The sequence below is a fragment of the Saccoglossus kowalevskii genome, chromosome 21, assembly GCF_978046115.1.
Source record: "Saccoglossus kowalevskii chromosome 21, keSacKowa6.1, whole genome shotgun sequence".
Classification (NCBI taxonomy): Eukaryota; Metazoa; Hemichordata; class Enteropneusta; family Harrimaniidae; genus Saccoglossus; species Saccoglossus kowalevskii.
Window position 1 is genome coordinate 30,446,038 of NC_140661.1, and position 20,064 is coordinate 30,466,101.

Genomic DNA, 20,064 nt, shown 5'->3' on the forward strand with positions numbered 1-20,064 from the left:
TTTGTGACGCTAATTCTTATGTAATGATCGATATTATCGACTGTGCGATAATGCATGAACCAATCGATCATTGTATTATGACGTCATAGCAGTATCGTTATACGACTACCAAGTTCGAAAAGAAGCCGCGTATCTTCATCTATCTACACATACCACGTAATACGGAGAAGTGATTATGAGACACTCTTGATCAAGCTCTACTTGCAATAATCGATGCTACGCAAAGTAATCAAATATCTCATTTGGAAAATTTTATTACTGCTCACTCGCACAGTATTGGGTATGATTTAAATATTTATAATTCACCCCTCTCATAGTACAATATTATATACATAATTGACTTTAACACTGATGAATTAAATTCGAAGAAAGAAAGGCTCTTCTTCAATCTAGTGTGATTGGCAGTCAGCGACAGTTATATTTAGAATACAAATTGTTTATCAGTAAAAAGCCGGAGGTAATAGTGTGTGGAATGGTGTGTATTATACCATGCGATGCCAGCACACTAATGGGAAGGCGTGATTTTTTCTCACTTTGTAGCAATGTCTGCGTGATATCAAAAAGACAGAAATGAAATCCCAACAATTCATTTGGAAACTTAATCAAAAGGAGCTTTCTAATTACCCAGAGTTAAGATATATAAGTTTCTTACAAATAACTACAAATTACATTTGAGCTCCGTGCTGAGGCTATTTTCTCCAGTTCCCTGTTTATCTATAATGATGATGTCGAATGGATCGGCACAATAATTTTCAGTTTCTAAAGTGCCCATTAAATGTATTCCTAGCTCTGCTCAATAAGAAATAATGAATGCCTAGGCAAGCCTTGGAATTAAAAACTGTCGCCAATACTTTTTACTTTGATTACTATGCATATGTTGGCGGATGTTACAGTATACTTTATTGAGATGAGTAAACATTGAATTAGATATAATAATGCAATATATCCAAAATATCGGAATGAACAAAGTGCAATTATAGATTATTAGATATTTTATTTTATAAATTAATCAAAATGGAAACTTTATTTATTCACACTATACCAAACCTCGTATATCACAATGAACCTGCTCTTATGTATTCAGCAATCCGATTTTAAATTAAACTATTTGTTATTGAAATTTGCCCTTCGTTTGATCACCTCAATATGCAAATATATATAGCATAACAAATTTATAAGGTGAGGAGAGGGTCGTTTATTACTGGCCTAATGACTTTTATATTATATGGGATCATCATAACGACATTTTCATTATTTGCATTGTTGTTTCGTAGTAGTTTGTTAAACAAGTTGTTTATGCTACACAAGTAAATCATCTTTTTGAAAAACTAATGAACGATGTGAATATGATGCAATACAACTGATAGTGCGTACCAGATACCATATTCGATTGCGCGATTGCACATTGCAATATTCATTATTTGGTATAATAGAATGTATTTCTAATCAATAGCAGCCTCGAAATACAAAAATCAAAGTTTTTCAGTTTGTGACAACACTGTGGTGATGTGAAAATGCAACGAGCAACATGGCAATATAACAGCTACATCATAATAGTTACTGAGGTCTAGATATGTGATGCTAATGTACGTAAACATAATAGTTACTGAGGTCTAGATATGTGATGCTAATGTACGTAAACATAATAGTTACTGAGGTCTAGATATGTGATGCTAACGTACGTAAACATAATAGTTACTGAGGTCTAGATATGTGATGGTAATGTACGTAAACATAATAGTTACTGACGTCTAGATATGTGATGCTAATATACGTAAACATAATAGTTACTGAGGTCTAGATATGTGATGTTAATGTACGTAAACATAATAGTTACTGAGGTCTAGATATGTAATGCTAATGTACGTAAACATAATAATTACTGAGGTCTAGATATGTGATGCTAATGTACGTAAACATAATAGTTACTGAGGTCTAGATATGTGATGCTAACGTACGTAAACATAATAGTTACTGACGTCTAGATATGTGTGATGCTAATATATGTAAACATAATAGTTACTGAGGTCTAGATATGTGATGCTAACATAACATAATAGTTACTGAGATCTAGATATGTGATGCTAATGTACGTAAACGTAATAGTTACTGAGGTCTAGATATGTGATGCTAACATAACATAATAGTTACTGAGATCTAGATATGTGATGCTAATGTACGTAAACGTAATAGTTACTGAGGTCTAGATATGTGATGCTAACATAACATAATAGTTACTGAGATCTAGATATGTGATGCTAATGTAGGTAAACGTAATAGTTACTGAGGTCTAGATATGTGATGCCAATGTACGTAAACATAACCGTTACTGAGGTCTAGATATGTGATGCTAACATAACATAATAGTTACTGAGATCTAGATATGTGATGCTAATGTACGTAAACGTAATAGTTACTGAGGTCTAGATATATGATGCTAATGTACGTAAACATAATAGTTATTGAGATCTAGATATGTGATAATAATGTACGTAAACATAATAGTTACTGAGGTCTAGATATGTGATGCTAATGTACGTAAACATAATAGTTACTGAGGTCTAGATATGTGATGATAATGTACGTAAACGTACTAGTTACTGAGGTCTAGATATATGATGCTAACGTACGTAAACATAATAGTTACTGAGGTCTAGATATGTGATGCTAATGTACGTAAACATAATAGTTACTGAGGTCTAGATATGTTATGCTAATATACGTAAACATAATAGTTACTGAGGTCTAGATATGTGATGATAATGTACGTAAACATAATAGTTACTGAGGTCTAGATATGTGATGATAATGTACGTAAACGTACTAGTTACTGAGGTCTAGATATATGATGCTAATGTACGTAAACATAATAGTTACTGAGGTCTAGATATGTGATGATAATGTACGTAAACGTACTAGTTACTGAGGTCTAGATATGTGATGATAATGTACGTAAACATAATAGTTACTGAGGTCTAGATATGTGATGCTAATATACGTAAACATAATAGTTACTGAGGTCTAGATATGTGATGCTAATGTACGTAAACATAATAGTTACTGAGGTCTAGATATGTGATGCTAATGTACGTAAACATAATAGTTACTGATGTCTAGATATGTGATGCTAATGTACGTAAACATAATAGTTACTGGGGTCTAGATATGTGATGTTAATGTACGTAAACATAATAGTTACTGAGGTCTAGATATGTGATGCTAATATACGTAAACATAATAGTTACTGAGGTCTAGATATGTGATGATAATGTACGTAATCATAATAGTTACTGAGGTCTAGATATGTGATGATAATGTACGTAAACGTACTAGTTACTGAGGTCTATATATATGATGCTAATGTACGTAAACATAATAGTTACTGAGGTCTAGATATGTGATGATAATGTACGTAAACGTACTTGTTACTGAGGTCTAGGTATGTGATGATAATGTACGTAAACATAATAGTTACTGAGGTCTAGATATGTGATGCTAATATACGTAAACATAATAGTTACTGAGGTCTAGATATGTGATGCTAATGTACGTAAACATAATAGTTACTGAGGTCTAGATATGTGATGATAATGTACGTAAACATAATAGTTACTGAGGTCTAGATATGTGATGATAATGTACGTAAACATAATAGTTACTGAGGTCTAGATATGTGATGATAATGTACGTAAACGTACTAGTTACGGAGGTCTAGATATATGATGCTAATGTACGTAAACATAATAGTTATTGAGATCTAGATATGTGATGATAATGTACGTAAACATAATAGTTACTGAGGTCTAGATATGTGATGCTAATGTACGTAAACATAACAGTTACTGAGGTCTAGATACGTGATGCTATCATACGTAAACATAATAGTTACAAAGATCTAGATATGTGATGCTAATGTACGTAAACATAATAGTTACTGATGTCTAGATATGTGATGCTAATGTACGTAAACATAATAGTTACTGAGGTCTAGATATGTGATGATAATGTACGTAAACATAATAGTTACTGAGGTCTAGATATGTGATGCTAATATACGTAAACATAATAGTTACTGAGGTCTAGATATGTGATGCTAATATACGTAAACATAATAGTTACTGAGGTCTAGATATGTGATGCTAATGTACGTAAATATAATAGTTACTGAGGTCTAGATATGTGATGCTAATATACGTAAACATAATAGTTACTGAGGTCTAGATATGTGATGCTAATATACGTAAACATAATAGTTACTGAGGTCTAGATATGTGATGCTAATGTACGTAAACATAATAGTTACTGAGGTCTAGATATGTGATGATAATGTACGTAAACATAATAGTTACTGAGGTCTAGATATGTGATGATAATGTACGTAAACATAATAGTTACGGAGGTCTAGATATGTGATGATAATGTACGTAAACGTACTAGTTACTGAGGTCTAGATACATGATGCTAATGTACGTAAACATAATAGTTATTGAGATCTAGATATGTGATGATAATGTACGTAAACATAATAGTTACTGAGGTCTAGATATGTGATGCTAATGTACGTAAACATAACAGTTACTGAGGTCTAGATACGTGATGCTATCATACGTAAACATAATAGTTACAAAGATCTAGATATGTGATGCTAATGTGCGTAAACATAATAGTTACTGATGTCTAGATATGTGATGATAATGTACGTAAACATAATAGTTACTGAGGTCTAGATATGTGATGCTAATGTACGTAAACATAATAGTTACTGAGGTCTAGATACGTGATGCTATCATACGTAAACATAATAGTTACAAAGATCTAGATATGTGATGCTAATGTACGTAAACATAATAGTTACTGATGTCTAGATATGTGATGATAATGTAAGTAAACATAATAGTTATTGAGGTCTAGATATGTGATGCTAATGTACGTAAACATAATAGTTACTGAGGTCTAGATACGTGATGCTATCATACGTAAACATAATAGTTACAAAGATCTAGATATGTGATGCTAATGTACGTAAACATAATAGTTACTGATGTCTAGATATGTGATGATAATGTACGTAAACATAATAGTTACTGAGGTCTAGATATGTGATGATAATGTACGTAAACATAATAGTTACTGAGGTCTAGATATGTGATGATAATGTACGTAAACATAATAGTTACTGAGGTCTAGATATGTGATGCTAATATACGTAAACATAATAGTTACTGAGGTCTAGATATGTGATGCTAATATACGTAAACATAATAGTTACTGAGGTCTAGATATGTGATGCTAATGTACGTAAACATAATAGTTACTGAGGTCTAGATATGTGATGCTAATATACGTAAACATAATAGTTACTGAGGTCTAGATATGTGATGCTAATATACGTAAACATAATAGTTACTGAGGTCTAGATATGTGATGCTAATGTACGTAAACATAATAGTTACTGAGGTCTAGATATGTGATGTTAATGTACGTAAACGTACTAGTTACTGAGGTCTAGATATGTGATGCTAACGTACGTAAACATAATAGTTACTGAGGTCTAGATATGTGATGCTAATGTACGTAAACATAATAGTTACTGAGGTCTAGATATGTGATGATAACGGATGTAAACATAATAGTTACTGAGGTCTAGATATGTGATGCTAACGTACGTAAACATAATAGTTACTGAGGTCTAGATATGTGATGCTAATGTACGTAAACATAATAGTTACTGAGGTCTAGATATGTGATGCTAACGCATGTAAACATAATAGTTACTGAGGTCTAGATATGTGATGCTAATGTACGTAAACATAATAGTTACTGAGGTCTAGATATGTGATGCTAACGTACGTAAACATAATAGTTACTGAGGTCTAGATGTGTGATGCTAATGTACGTAAACATAATAGTTACTGAGGTCTAGATATGTGATGCTAATGTACGTAAACATAATAGTTACTGAGGTCTAGATATGTGATGCTAATTTACGTAAACATAATAGTTACTGAGGTCTAGATATGTGATGCTAATGTACGTAAACATAACAGTTACTGAGGTCTAGATATGTGATGCTAATGTACGTAAACATAATAGTTACTGAGGTCTAGATATGTGATGCTAATGTACGTAAACATAATAGGTACTATGGTAAAGTAATGTGACGAGCATGTTCAAAATAAGGCGAACAATCGCTTCTATGGAAATAATAGAATTGTACTGGTGTCATCCCACTTAATAGTTTGAGAAGCTTGTTTCGCTCCTTAGCTGTGAATGGATACTTGGAAAATTATAACTTTTTGAAGGGCATATTTTAGTGGGAATAGTCGAAATAGCCTGAGGTATAATTTTTACTGATGAACTACAAAGACCAAAAAAACATGGAAATGTATAATCTGGTATATCTCCAGCTGATGTGAAAAATGCTTCACAAGTCTATACAATCCAGGAATGAACGGTGTGTCTCTGAAGAAAGATATTTACTCATCAAGACGAAATGAAGTAGACTCATGTTCATTAATCGAGGAACACAGTATTTATTCATTTGTGTAATTCATATTCAATAATTGACAAGATGCGCTGTTCGTTAACTGAATCGGGTTTTATGCAGTTCTTTATTGTGATTCTAAATATAGTGATTTAACTTATCCGTAATATACTATACAGTTATGTTAGAGATATGCATCTGGTTGCCATGGACACAGGTTGAGAATCATTTTTCATTTATTACTTTAAACAATTATGGAAGGATGATTATAACAATTTTCAGAGAGGATGGCTATGACACGCCACCAATCGATCAGATTCTGTTGAGATACGCATCTTATTGCTATGGAAACAAGAATTCCGTTTTTTTTTCATATTACCTTCTATTTAACATTTACACCAATCGGTTGAAATTTGGATCTCGTTGAACATGATGGCAGTAATGAATTGAATGACTCAAACTGTTAATGAGTATTCTTCTTAATTTTATTTTTTGTTTTGTAATTATGACCAAGCAGTTAGATTCAAGAAAAATCAGGATGGAGTTGCTATAACGGATTATTCTCCGTTAAAGACTTAATTTTCATTTTCAAATATTGGACGCTTTCGTAAATATGATCGTAAGTAGATATACAATATGGTGGATGTATTCCAGAGATTATATTTTTTATGTGTGTGGTAGAGACGTTCACTTTTGGAGTGCCTTCTTATATATTAAATATGATACTTGCGTGTGATTTGTACGTTCATGCATATGGTTAATTCCAAAAAAGAACAAATACCATAGACTTTGAATTGAGAGTGATACATATATATAATAGATACCTGTATATCAGTTTCACATTTTGTTTCTAATTACAACTGATAGATGTTTACGAGCAACGTAAACAACGATTCAATGACAACAGTCACTAATTGAGCCCACTATGTTACACTGACCTTAATCCGTCCATGCCCTGAGTCATACTGGCTCACTAATGTATGACATATGTGACAAAAAATCTATACATTAGGTCGTTTGTGAAATATTTGTTGAACCGATGTTGGGATTGTAGTTAAAAGGCATCGGTATCAAAACATGATGTCAACATGGATATGCCTGTCACATGAATAGAAGCGACGGCTGAGTAAAGGCATTTCGTTTGAATGGCACTAACCTACCAATATACATCAATATGTGTTTTCAGGGCAAGATAACTTTACAAGAAATAAAATAGCTAAACTTTATTCAATAAATGTAGGGTTATCGGATTAGTTTAATAATTCCGTTTGTTTTGCACATCGTTATGCCAATTTGTAATACAATTATTTCTAGAGATGACGTGGCGTGGTACATGTGAATATACAAGTAACAATTTTCACTCAATGAAAACATTAATTCAGTCACACGTGTACACGCTATTATTTTCCCATCTAGATATTGCCTGCATTAAATGATATAATATTAAACAGTTTATGTGATTGGCTCTCACCGAGAAAGTTCCATTGATGGTATCTGTCATTTCAAGAAGAGAGTAATCAGCGTCCCTGTCTCCATTTTCGTCAATCCGCACATTTCCGCTGATGCCTGTAAATGTTTAAACATATGTCAAATGTGTAGGGCTGTGAGATTTAATGTGAATGGCAAATATTTGCAATTACGATGCGTTGTGTAAATAAAAGTTACTCCACGTCTTCACAGCGCCATGTCTGTTTTCATCAGACATTCGACGAATGTGACGCATTTTCCATTAAAAAAACTACCGCAACTGAAATAAAGTTAAAAATAATAATTTGGCCAAAACTAGAATCGCGTTTATTATTAGATTTTATTGTATTTGATACAAAGTGAAGAAATGTATTCGGGTACTATGATATCGGCTGTTTCATCCACGCAGCACAGCTCTTATTTCCACAGAAAGATTTCTTCGCGCTTGCATGTGTGTGTATAATAAGTCAATATAAAACTGGAACGATGGCCGAATTGTTTGTTTTCGTGCGACAGAAATGATATGCATTCATAGACCGCAATGTCGTGTTTCATAGACGCCTCTGTGTCATCGTGTCACTGCACACAATCATTCACCATTTTTTCTCTCATTATTGACATAGTTCATCTGGAATCACTTTGACAATAATAGCTTGGTGTCACTTTGTCTAACGCAACCGTGGATTCCCTTCCTTGTGAAGTTTACTGGAGTGGAAAATTGCATCAACTTGAAAAGTGAATTAATCCTTGCTTCTATATAATCTTGAGTAGAATATATTGTTTATTTATATTCTTACCAGAGTTTATCCTGATGTAAATATTGTACTCAGACATTAGATTACAATGCACGTGTAAAATTATTTATATTCTTACCAGAGTTTATCCTGATGTAAATATTGTACTCAGACATTACAATGAACGTGTAAAATTATTTTGGATTACGAGGTTAGCACAAAGATGTAATATATTCCCCCTAGGCGACATTGTTTTCATTTTCAACCGATATGAAGGGACCTGCCATTCGAAATATGAGGGAACATCAAATCAGGAAAAAAACATTTGCAAATAACTACTTTGAAAAAAGAATATGTTAGCCAAATATCTCTAGGATTTTCATAGGGGGAAATAAAATGTGCAGACAATAATGCTATCAATTAAACCATGCATGTATATATGTACCAAAGGTAGGTCCTATCTGCAATTTGTTAATACATGTCTGTTTATTAATATTTGTTATTTATGATAATCAGAAAATACAAGATCAAAATGTGTTACAATAGGTCCTAGCACAGTTACATAATTATTTCTATTATATTGAGTGTATTTGTACATGCGTTCTTTGAAAGCCACGTAATTATTCGGTCGTATGTCGTGGTCAATACATGCATGCATCAATAACTCATTATAAATAATGTCAATAACACAAATAAATCGCGATCGACCCGCGCATGCATGTTTTTATACGAAAATCATTTCGCGAAAGATCAATGAAGTAAAAATGTACCGTTCTGTCCTTTGTCTGTATACTTTGCACAGGGAGCAAGTAAAAGTATGCATAAATCTATTAAACTCTACAAAACGTTGCGTTAATCTAAAACAGATATTCAAACTTGTAATATCAAATGAATATTTGAGCAATAAACTGTTGCCTTGCGTGGTATGCCACTGGACAAGAACGTATTCAAACGAGCGTTTGCGTGTTTCCAACCTGTGTCTTCTCTTTACTTAGTACTATTTAAATACTCTAATATCTACAATTTGATTTTACCTTTTTAATTAGTAATTTACCACCATGATAATAGTTTTACAAATGTCATATAGTTATACTTGCTATTATTTGTTCAGACCTAATTATGAATGCCATAACCATGGTATATTGCAAATATATGCATGGTTAACATAAGTTCGATGGTAAACAAAAACCGTCTTAATTGACATTGATTAGTAGCCTATTTGAAAAAAAAAAGTTAAATGTACATCATGAATTTAATATGTAGTAACTATATTTATATCATTGAATGGTATCTGCTACGTTACATTACAGTTTATCATTGTCTACACCTTCCATTGAAAAGCACACATTGTACAAGTACCAAATGCGACATGAGGGTATATGCACGCAGAGCTACATAAATTACCAATGAGTCAGAGAAGGGAAAAGTTAATAAATTGACCATCACAAAAAATTCCAACTAAAGCACGAAAAATATGTCATCTGTCCAACTGAGCTTATTTATCGTTTGATCGGCTCCTAAGTCAAAATAACCTTCGAGGCAAATATTCGAGTCAATTAATCAATAGCAATCTGTACAATTTTGTGACGTCATTGGGGCACTATTTCCAAAGAACCATGATACTCTTTTGACGAATCACACTCATGTCATACCACAAACAGTTTAGTGGTTGCTATTCTTCTCGAAAAATCAAAATAATTTACTCAGGTTTGAATTTTCACACATAAAAAGGAGAAGTATAGTAAATTGCCATGAAATATTGAATATCTGAAAATGATATTGTAATCCTCTGCAAAATAAAACATTTCATCTAATTTATTATTAGTGTAAACAGTAACGATGTGCCCCTCGCCGGTAAATATTGATTACAATAAAACACATGATGTCAACCAAACGTTCAAAGTTGATTTAGAAACATTCCTATGATCTTGATGACTTCAATTTCAATATGACATTCAGTTAACACAGCCGATTTCCAGCGATTAACACACTTAGATAAAATGCAGAAATTGTTTGAAATGAAAGCATGTAAGACTATTATTAATAATGTGCGTTAATATATTTCAGACGTAAATTGCCGTTCCAAGTGATCCACTCTCTCCTGTTCTGTTTACTTACATGACAATGAAATTTGACACTATTTGAATCTCATGATTGTCTCACTGTAAACGTTATCTCGGTGGACGCGATCTCGGTGAACATTTGCATTTAGGTCTATTTGCACAATGGTTATATTTTACTGTAACTTATGGTGTAAAAGAATAAAACATTACTCCTTGATATTTGTATAAAATTAATATCATCGCGTATAATTTTGAAAACTTGAACCAGTCGCTAAAGACGTTAAGCTGAGACGATCGAGAATGTATACGTTCTTTCCAGTAACTTGTAGAAATACAACTGCCGTGGTCATCTTAATTTCAAACGTTGTCATAGCAACTAATACTTTTCAATTGTTACCTACCTTCAAACGTTCGATTCCACATCTTACCAGTGATGATGTGGCCTTCACGGGGAGTACCACCTTCTTCCAACGTCTCGTTTAACGCCAGGGCATACAGAATAACCGCGTCGTGAAACGCGCCAACAAAGCTGTTGACCTTGAAGTGAAAATACACGACAGAATATTATCACAACGTAGAATGCACTATTGTAATGAATGTTATTTTACTATAACGTGAAGATTATTAATCGTTATGCTGGATATCTATTTAAAACTAAAATTCTAAAGACTATCGCCATCTTTAAGTAATACTTTTTAGAATACAAATTTATCCGTGTGTAGTCAATATACTGCATTTAGACGCTCTTTTTACCTATAAGACACACAACCGAAAACAAAATTGTTGGTGATCTTTTGTTGACGGGCATGCTATAATACCATTGAGATAATCTATGCAATAATTCATGAGCAATAATGTATAAACCGTAAAAATATGCCTTGTCTGATTTGAGAATTTGTAACTCTACATCCAGTCTGAATGTATGTATTTAGCATTGTAGACAGACAGGCATTGTAGATTGTTCTCTATGTTGGGAAGTGGAAATGAACAGAACTGATTGATGACAACTTACGTCTTCATTTTCCTTGTCGTAGTCGAACCCATAGTCACGAAGTGCACGGCGTTTTACCTCCCGGGCAAAGTCGTTATATTCAGTGGTATCAGGTTTTCTGAGAGTCAATGTCATCAGGGATCGGTAGGCTTCCTTTGCATCCTCGTCTCTACCATCGCCGTCCTCCCCCCTATTCCAACCAATATCCCCGAAGTAGGCACTATCGAATAGCTGTATGTTGAAGAAAGCGTATTCAGCGCGACCAGTGTCTTTGTTTATTTTCGTCATCCCTAGGTCGTGGGCTGCTAACATAATTTTTCTGACTGCCTCTCCAGATGCGCATATTACTACAACTGGAATAAATATAAATAAATATTTTATGCGATATCAATATGCATTGAAATCAAGTTTTTTATGAACTGAATTGGGACCGAAAACACTTAACCTAAAACCCATTTTTGGAAAAAATGGTATTTCCACACAACATAAATGCACATAAACTACAGTTTTACAAATATAACGTCGTAAATCTAATTTCAACAACAACAAAAAACACAAAGAAGACGCGTGTCGCGAGATAAAAGATTAATTTCAGCGACTTTTAAGACCTCGGCTACGCAGACCTATTTCAATATTCATTATGGGAAAATGTGAACTTTATGAACGCTTTTACGGTCGGATAGATTGTTTGCGTCGAGTGAAGCTATCATCGCTCGCATACATATATATATACAGCTCATATGAGTCATTCATTCTTATTTGATTACTTTTCTGATGCGAATTATATAAACCACCTTGTAATGATTAAACACAGTGCGCAAAATACTTAAACTTTACACATTCATTCAATATGACAAATAAAGAAAGTAATATAAGTTGGACTGATCAGCACACTAAACGCGAGTTGTACATGTGCGATTCAATTTAAGGCTTACAATATATTGAATGATGGAATAACATATTCAAACCACGATTTTAATAGTATGTTATTGGCTGCAGCCTCGTGAGGACAAGTTGGTGATCTAACATTTATCTTGGACATCTAAAGGTTAATGCACCATATGCGTGGAGCGAAATGCAATGATTAGTCGATTCTCTAGATATGTGTGTCAATCACGAATTTTAATCCGTTTTCTGGAAGACGTTTCCGTTTTTTAACCAACGAAGAGGGTGTATTTCTAGATAGGATATATATATATATATATATATATATATATATATATATATATATAGAACATTTTCCCACAGAAAGGTTTGAAAATACCTAAAGGGTTGTGAGTGATATGACAATTACATTATGCAATGATTATTTGAATGATAACAATCTAACATTATAAATAATTAAAAAATCAATCGCAGCGTTTTTATCGTACTTAGAATATCTATCTCGAAGGGAAACACTAATCTACTGATATTATTACACTGTATCCTGAATCGTATTATTGATTGGAGTAATACATGTTGTCATCGGTGGTCATACTTTTATTATTGTGCTTTCTCTATTGACTTTAATGGTTGACATGAAGACAGTCAGCTTACTAGATATGTTTATTAATATCATACTGATGTGAATTATCCACAGGTATTCTCAATACTCAACTTATATACTTAATCAAACCATAATGCAAATTAACAGCAACTCGTACATCTGTAAATGACACATTGCTAAATAATACTAACGTGTGAGTTATCACTCAAAATGATCAGTATATTCTGTAAAGATACGTTCAATTAAAAGTGAAAGTGTTTTCACAAACAACAAACAGTAAATGTATACCGGGCATTGCATGGTAGCACGTCTATACATCAGTTTGGTTACGTATTAACCGGGATTTACTAAATATTTTGTATTTTTACACATATTGTTACCACAAATCTAAACTCTAGTCAGCCTAAGGCTTGTTTTCACCGAAAGCATCTATTTACGCACATTTAATAGAAGTATTACGATGTTCCTGGACCAGTATATATTATGATAGCTTCTGATTTACATATACTATAGGATGATTGCATGTCGTTTAAACTCCAAACATCAAATCGATCAAACTAATTTTAAAAGATGATATCTCGGGGGCTCAGAGTGTGAATTATATAAAGGTGTAGTGTAATATTCATGTATGCCAAACAGGATTCTATCATTAGCATACCACTTTAGTGTAGCATAACAGTGTTCTGCTCAAGGATTAACGATTTGAGTGTCTACCTACACATCGAAGGAGTGAATAGTGTGTGCATTGCATGTGAATGTATATTCGTATATACATAGAAATATGGTCTGGTATATGATAAAACTTATATGGACTGGATACGGCTTTTGTAGCCTTCGGTCGAACGGCTAAAGCGCCATCGTAAGCTCGGTCTATCATACCTAGCAAAACTAAGCAGTCTACGCAGACCAGTAATGTATCAATTCTATCGATGGCCATTTCAAAAACTAAGCTCGGAAGACCACATTTGAAGAGAGTTTATAAAAATTGTAGTCAATGTGAATAAATTGTATTTCCGCAACCAATCTGTAAATGTCGAAAAACATAATTTAAGATGAAGCTATTTTAATCTTGAATGACACAATAAAACACAATATTGAATAAAAAGTGTTATGATACTGATATATTTCTAATAGTTTTGACCCTAAATATTGTTTTAGCTATCCATATTTAAGGCCATTCAACGAGTAACAAAACTTGTTCGCATTTTTAATGAGTTACCATATCTAGATTTTCAATCTTTATAATATGAAATGTGCATATCAGCCATAAATCATATATTTTAATATCAATGGCGCTGTTCTAGGTCTCCGTCAATCGTTAACCTTCAATTGACGTGGTTTGAAACTTTTAATGTGTAGACTGCGTTATCTGTAAAACTAGTGATTACTGATACTGACACCCGACTAAAATAGCTGACGAATTTCACATATCAATACGTTATTACTTTAGAATGTAGGTCACAAATATATGTATTTAATATGTATTCGTTTTATAAGGCGCTTTCCTGTCATTTGAATATAATAAAACATCACATAATGCACACGGTGCATATATCCAATACCCACAGAAGTGAAGACAGTCAAGTGTATTGAATCTCATGAGATATGTTATTATTGTTATTGTTCTGAAATGCGTAAATCGGAACTCAGACCTTAAAGTAATCTGCATCGTTCATGACACCGTAACTTCCTTTCAGGTATCCAGATGCTGAGAATGCACTTTTGTATATGCGTTTTTATTTAGGTTGCGTTAGATCTTGAAGGTAAGCTTACCGTCGATAAAAGCTTAAGAGGAAAGCACGCAAAATGGGTTAATGTTAGGATTAATCTATTTATATTATTTTTCAAGACAAATCGGACAAATATTTTAAAAGCGGATATGTGATAAAGATGCCATTTAAAGCCCGTTATATATATTAAAACAATATCAAAAACGTGGCAACCTTATTCGAATAATTAAATGGTTTTGATAATTGCCTAAACAATCAAAACTTTGGAGCAAAAAATCATGAACAAGAATATCGCAACGGATTTGGCACTGACTGGTTTCATGATAAACACTATTCAAAAGCTGTATAAATTACTCTTTATTTTGTGAATGTGTGTGGGCGACTAATTGCCACTGGCTACGTAGCCACTTTCATGGCCATCAGTCCTGCCAATTCAACATGTTACCTTAGGTAGGTATTCTTCTTTTATGTAGCACGGTATTCGTTACAATTTTGTCAGCTTTACAAATCAGTGAGCAAGTATATCTGTGTTTATGATATACTCGCGGCCCTCAAAATTCATAAAATGTGTCGAATTAATTTCTTTATGTACGTCATTTCAGACGAGGTAGACGCATATCATAGTATCCCATATTTGATTTGTATATTCTATTTTTCACCAAATCAGCTCTGTATTTCAGTGTTCTCATTGTTAAGTACTCTATGTACTAGATTCCTGGTTTTTTGCTCTGTCAGAACAGACAAAAGTCACGTGAGACAGAAATGGCGTGCAATGCAACATAAATGTAAATACCGTCATAAATCACATTATGCATCCCTGTACGAACACTACCAATTCCGGCAGAAACTGTACACATACACAAACATTGAGTGACCACACGTTCTGAACACACTTCCAAATCGAAGTAAGTACTTCAGTGAATCGCGAGACGGACACTGATAATCCCGTCAACGTTTTATGCATTTAAGTTCGATGTCGATATTAATTGTGAAATGCACAAAAAATAATTTTATAATGCAAATAAAGTGTTAATTATAAAAGCGCGAAGAAATAAAATAAGAAAAACACAAATACAAATATGGTGTCACTTTTCAAAACAACATGGTCGTAAAGTGTCTCACTGTACAAACACTGCTATTCCTCTCATAAACCTTGCAGCGTGTCACTGTACGAACACTGATATTTCTCTCATAAACCATACAGCGTGTCACTGTACGAACACTGATATTTTTCTCATAAACCATGCAGTGTGTCACTGTACGAACACTGATATTTTTCTCATAAACCATGCAGCGTGTCACTGTACGAACACTGCTATTTCTCTCATAAACCATGCAGTATGTCACTGTACGAACACTGCTATTTCTTTCATAAACCATGCAGTGTGTCACTGTACGAACACTGATATTTCTCACATAAACCATGCAGTATGTCACTGTACGAACACAGCTATTTCTTTCATAAACCATGCAGTGTGTCACTGTACGAACACTGATATTTCTCTCATAAACCATGCAGTGTGTCACTGTACGAACACTGATATTTCTCTCATAAACCATGCAGTGTGTCACTGTACGAACACTGATATTTCTATCATAAACCATGCAGCGTGTCACTGTACGAACACTGATATTTCTCTCATAAACCATGCAGTGTGTCACTGTACGAACACTGATATTTCTCTCATAAACCATGCAGTGTGTCACTGTACGAACACTGATATTTCTCTCATAAACCATGCAGTGTGTCACTGTACGAACACTGATATTTCTCTCATAAACCATGCAGCGTGTCACTGTACGAACACTGATATTTCTCTCATAAACCATACAGTGTGTCACTGTACGAACACTGCTATTCTTCTCATAAACCATGCAGCGTGTCACTGTACGAACACTGATAATCCTCTCATAAACGATGCAGCGTGTCACTGTACGAACACGGATATTTCTCTCATAAACCATGCAGCGTGTCACTGTACGAACAGTGATATTTCTCTCATAAACCATGCAACGTGTAACTGTACGAACACTGATATTTCTCTCATAAACCATGCAGCAGGTCACTGTACGAACACTGATAATCCTCTCATAAACCATGCAGTGTGTCACTGTACGAACACTGATATTTCTCTCATAAACCATGCAGCGTGTCACTGTACGAACACTGATATTTCTCTCATAAACCATGCAACGTGTCACTGTACGAACACTGCTATTTCTCTCATAATCCATGCAGTGTGTCACTGTACGAACACTGCTATTCCTCTCATAAACCATGCAGTGTGTCACTGTACGAACACTGCTATTCTTCTCATAAACCATACAGCGTGTCACTGTACGAACACTGATATTCCTCTCATAAACCTTGCAGTGTGTCACTGTACGAACACTGATATTTCTCTCATAAACCATACAGTATGTCACTGTACGAACACTGCTATTCCTCTCATAAACCATGTAGCGTGTCACTGTACGAACACTGATAATCCTCTCATAAACCATGCAGTGTGTCACTGTACGAACACTGCTAATCTACTCATAAACCATACAGCGTGTCACTGTTCGAACACTGATATTCCTCTCATAAACCATGCAGCGTGTCACTGTACGAACACTGATATTTCTCTCATAAACAATGCAGCGTGTCACTGTACGAACACTGATATTTCTCTCATAAACAATGCAGCGTGTCACTGTAAGAACACTGATATTTCTCTCATAAACCATGAAACGTGTCACTGTACGAACACTGATATTTCTCTCATAATCCATGCAGCGTGTCACTGTACGAACACTGATATTTCTCTCATAAACCATGCAGCGTGTCACTGTACGAACACTGATATTTCTCTCATAAACCATGCAGCGTGTCACTGTACGAACACTGCTATTTCTCTCATAAACCATGCAGTGTGTCACTGTACGAACACTGCAATTCCTCTCATAAACCATGCAGCGTGTCACTGTAAGAACACTGCTATTCCTCTCATAAACCATGCAGCGTGTCACTGTAAGAACACTGCTATTTCTCTCATAAACCATGCAGTATGTCACTGTACGAACACTGCTATTCCTCTCATAAACCATGCAGTGTGTCACTGTACGAACACTGCTATTCTTCTCATAAACCAAACAGCGTGTCACTGTACGAACACTGATATTCCTCTCATAAACCTTGCAGTGTGTCACTGTACGAACACTGATATTTCTCTCATAAACCATGCAGTATGTCACTGTACGAACACTGCTATTCCTCTCATAAACCATGTAGCGTGTCACTGTACGAACACTGATAATCCTCTCATAAACCATGCAGTGTGTCACTGTACGAACACTGATATTTCTCTCATAAACCATGCAGCGTGTCACTGTACGAACACTGATATTTCTCTCATAAACCATGCAACGTGACACTGTACGAACACTGCTATTTCTCTCATAAACCATGCAGTGTGTCACTGTACGAACACTGCTATTCCTCTCATAAACCATGCAGCGTGTCACTGTACGAACACTGCTATTTCTCTCATAAACCATGCAGCGTGTCACTGTTAGAACACTGATATTTCTCTCATAAACCATGCAGTGTGTCACTGTACGAACACAGATATTCCTCTCATAATCCTTGCAGTGTGTCACTGTACGAACACTGATATTTCTATCATAAACCATACAGCGTGTCACTGTACGAACACTGATATTTCTCTCATAAACCATGCAGCGTGTCACTGTACGAACACTGATAATCCTCTCATAAACCATGCAGCGTGTCACTGTACGAACACTGCTATTTCTCTCATAAACCATGCAGTGTGTCACTGTACGAACACTGCTATTTCTCTCATAAACCATGCAGCGTGTCACTGTTAGAACACTGATATTTCTCTCATAAACCATGCAGCGTGTCACTGTACGAACACTGATATTCCTCTCATAAACAATGCAGTGTGTCACTGTACGCACACTGATATTTCTCTCATAAACCATGCAGTATGTCACTGTACGAACACTGCTATTTCTCTCATAAACCATGCAGTGTGTCACTGTACGAACACTGCTATTCCTCTCATAAACCAAGCAGTGTGTCACAGAACGAACACTGATATTCCTCTCATAATCCATGCAGCGTGTCACTGTTAGAACACTGATATTTCTCTCATAAACCATGCAGCGTGTCACTGAACGAACACTGATATTCCTCTCATAATCCATGAAGCGTGTCACTGTACGAACACTGATATTTCTCTCATAAACCATGCAGCGTGTCACTGTACGAACACTGCTATTTCTCTCATAAACCATGCAACGTGTCACTGTACGAACACTGATATTTCTCTCATAAACCATGCAGCGTGTCACTGTACGAACACTGATATTCCTCTCATAAACCATGCAGCGTGTCACTGTACGAATACTGCTATTTCTCTCATAAACCATGCAGTGTGTCACTGTACGAACACTGCTATTTCTCTCATAAACCATGCAGCAGGTCACTGTACGAACACTGATATTTCTATCATAAACCATACAGCGTGTCACTGTACGAACACTGATATTTCTCTCATAAACAATGCAGCGTGTCACTGTACGAATACTGATAATCCTCTCATAAACCATGCAGCGTGTCACTGTACGAACACTGCTATTTCTCTCATAAACCATGCAGTGTGTCACTGTACGAACACTGCTATTTCTCTCATAAACCATGCAGCGTGTCACTGTTAGAACACTGATATTTCTCTCATAAACCATGCAGCGTGTCACTGTACGAACACTGATATTCCTCTCATAAACAATGCAGTGTGTCACTGTACGCACACTGATATTTCTCTCATAAACCATGCAGTATGTCACTGTACGAACACTGCTATTTCTCTCATAAACCATGCAGCGTGTCACTGAACGAACACTGATATTCCTCTCATAATCCATGAAGCGTGTCACTGTACGAACACTGATATTCCTCTCATAATCCATGCAGCGTGTCACTGTTAGAACACTGATATTTCTCTCATAAACCATGCAGCGTGTCACTGAACGAACACTGATATTCCTCTCATAATCCATGAAGCGTGTCACTGTACGAACACTGATATTTCTCTC

The 20,064-nt window shown here is 34.8% G+C and overlaps 1 protein-coding gene across 1 annotated transcript in view; it reads right to left on the reverse strand.

Annotated features, from left to right (window-relative positions):
* Positions 1 to 20,064, reverse strand: part of LOC100375358 (atrial natriuretic peptide receptor 1-like) — a 66,943-nt gene that overhangs the window by 17,323 nt on the left and 29,556 nt on the right. The window contains exons 2-4 of the mRNA XM_085495372.1: positions 11,761 to 12,092; positions 11,150 to 11,285; positions 7,956 to 8,050 (exon numbers count right to left, since the gene is read on the reverse strand). Of these exons, the coding sequence (XP_085351498.1) occupies positions 7,956 to 8,050; positions 11,150 to 11,285; positions 11,761 to 12,092 (563 nt within the window). The remainder of the gene's footprint in view (positions 1 to 7,955; positions 8,051 to 11,149; positions 11,286 to 11,760; positions 12,093 to 20,064) is intronic.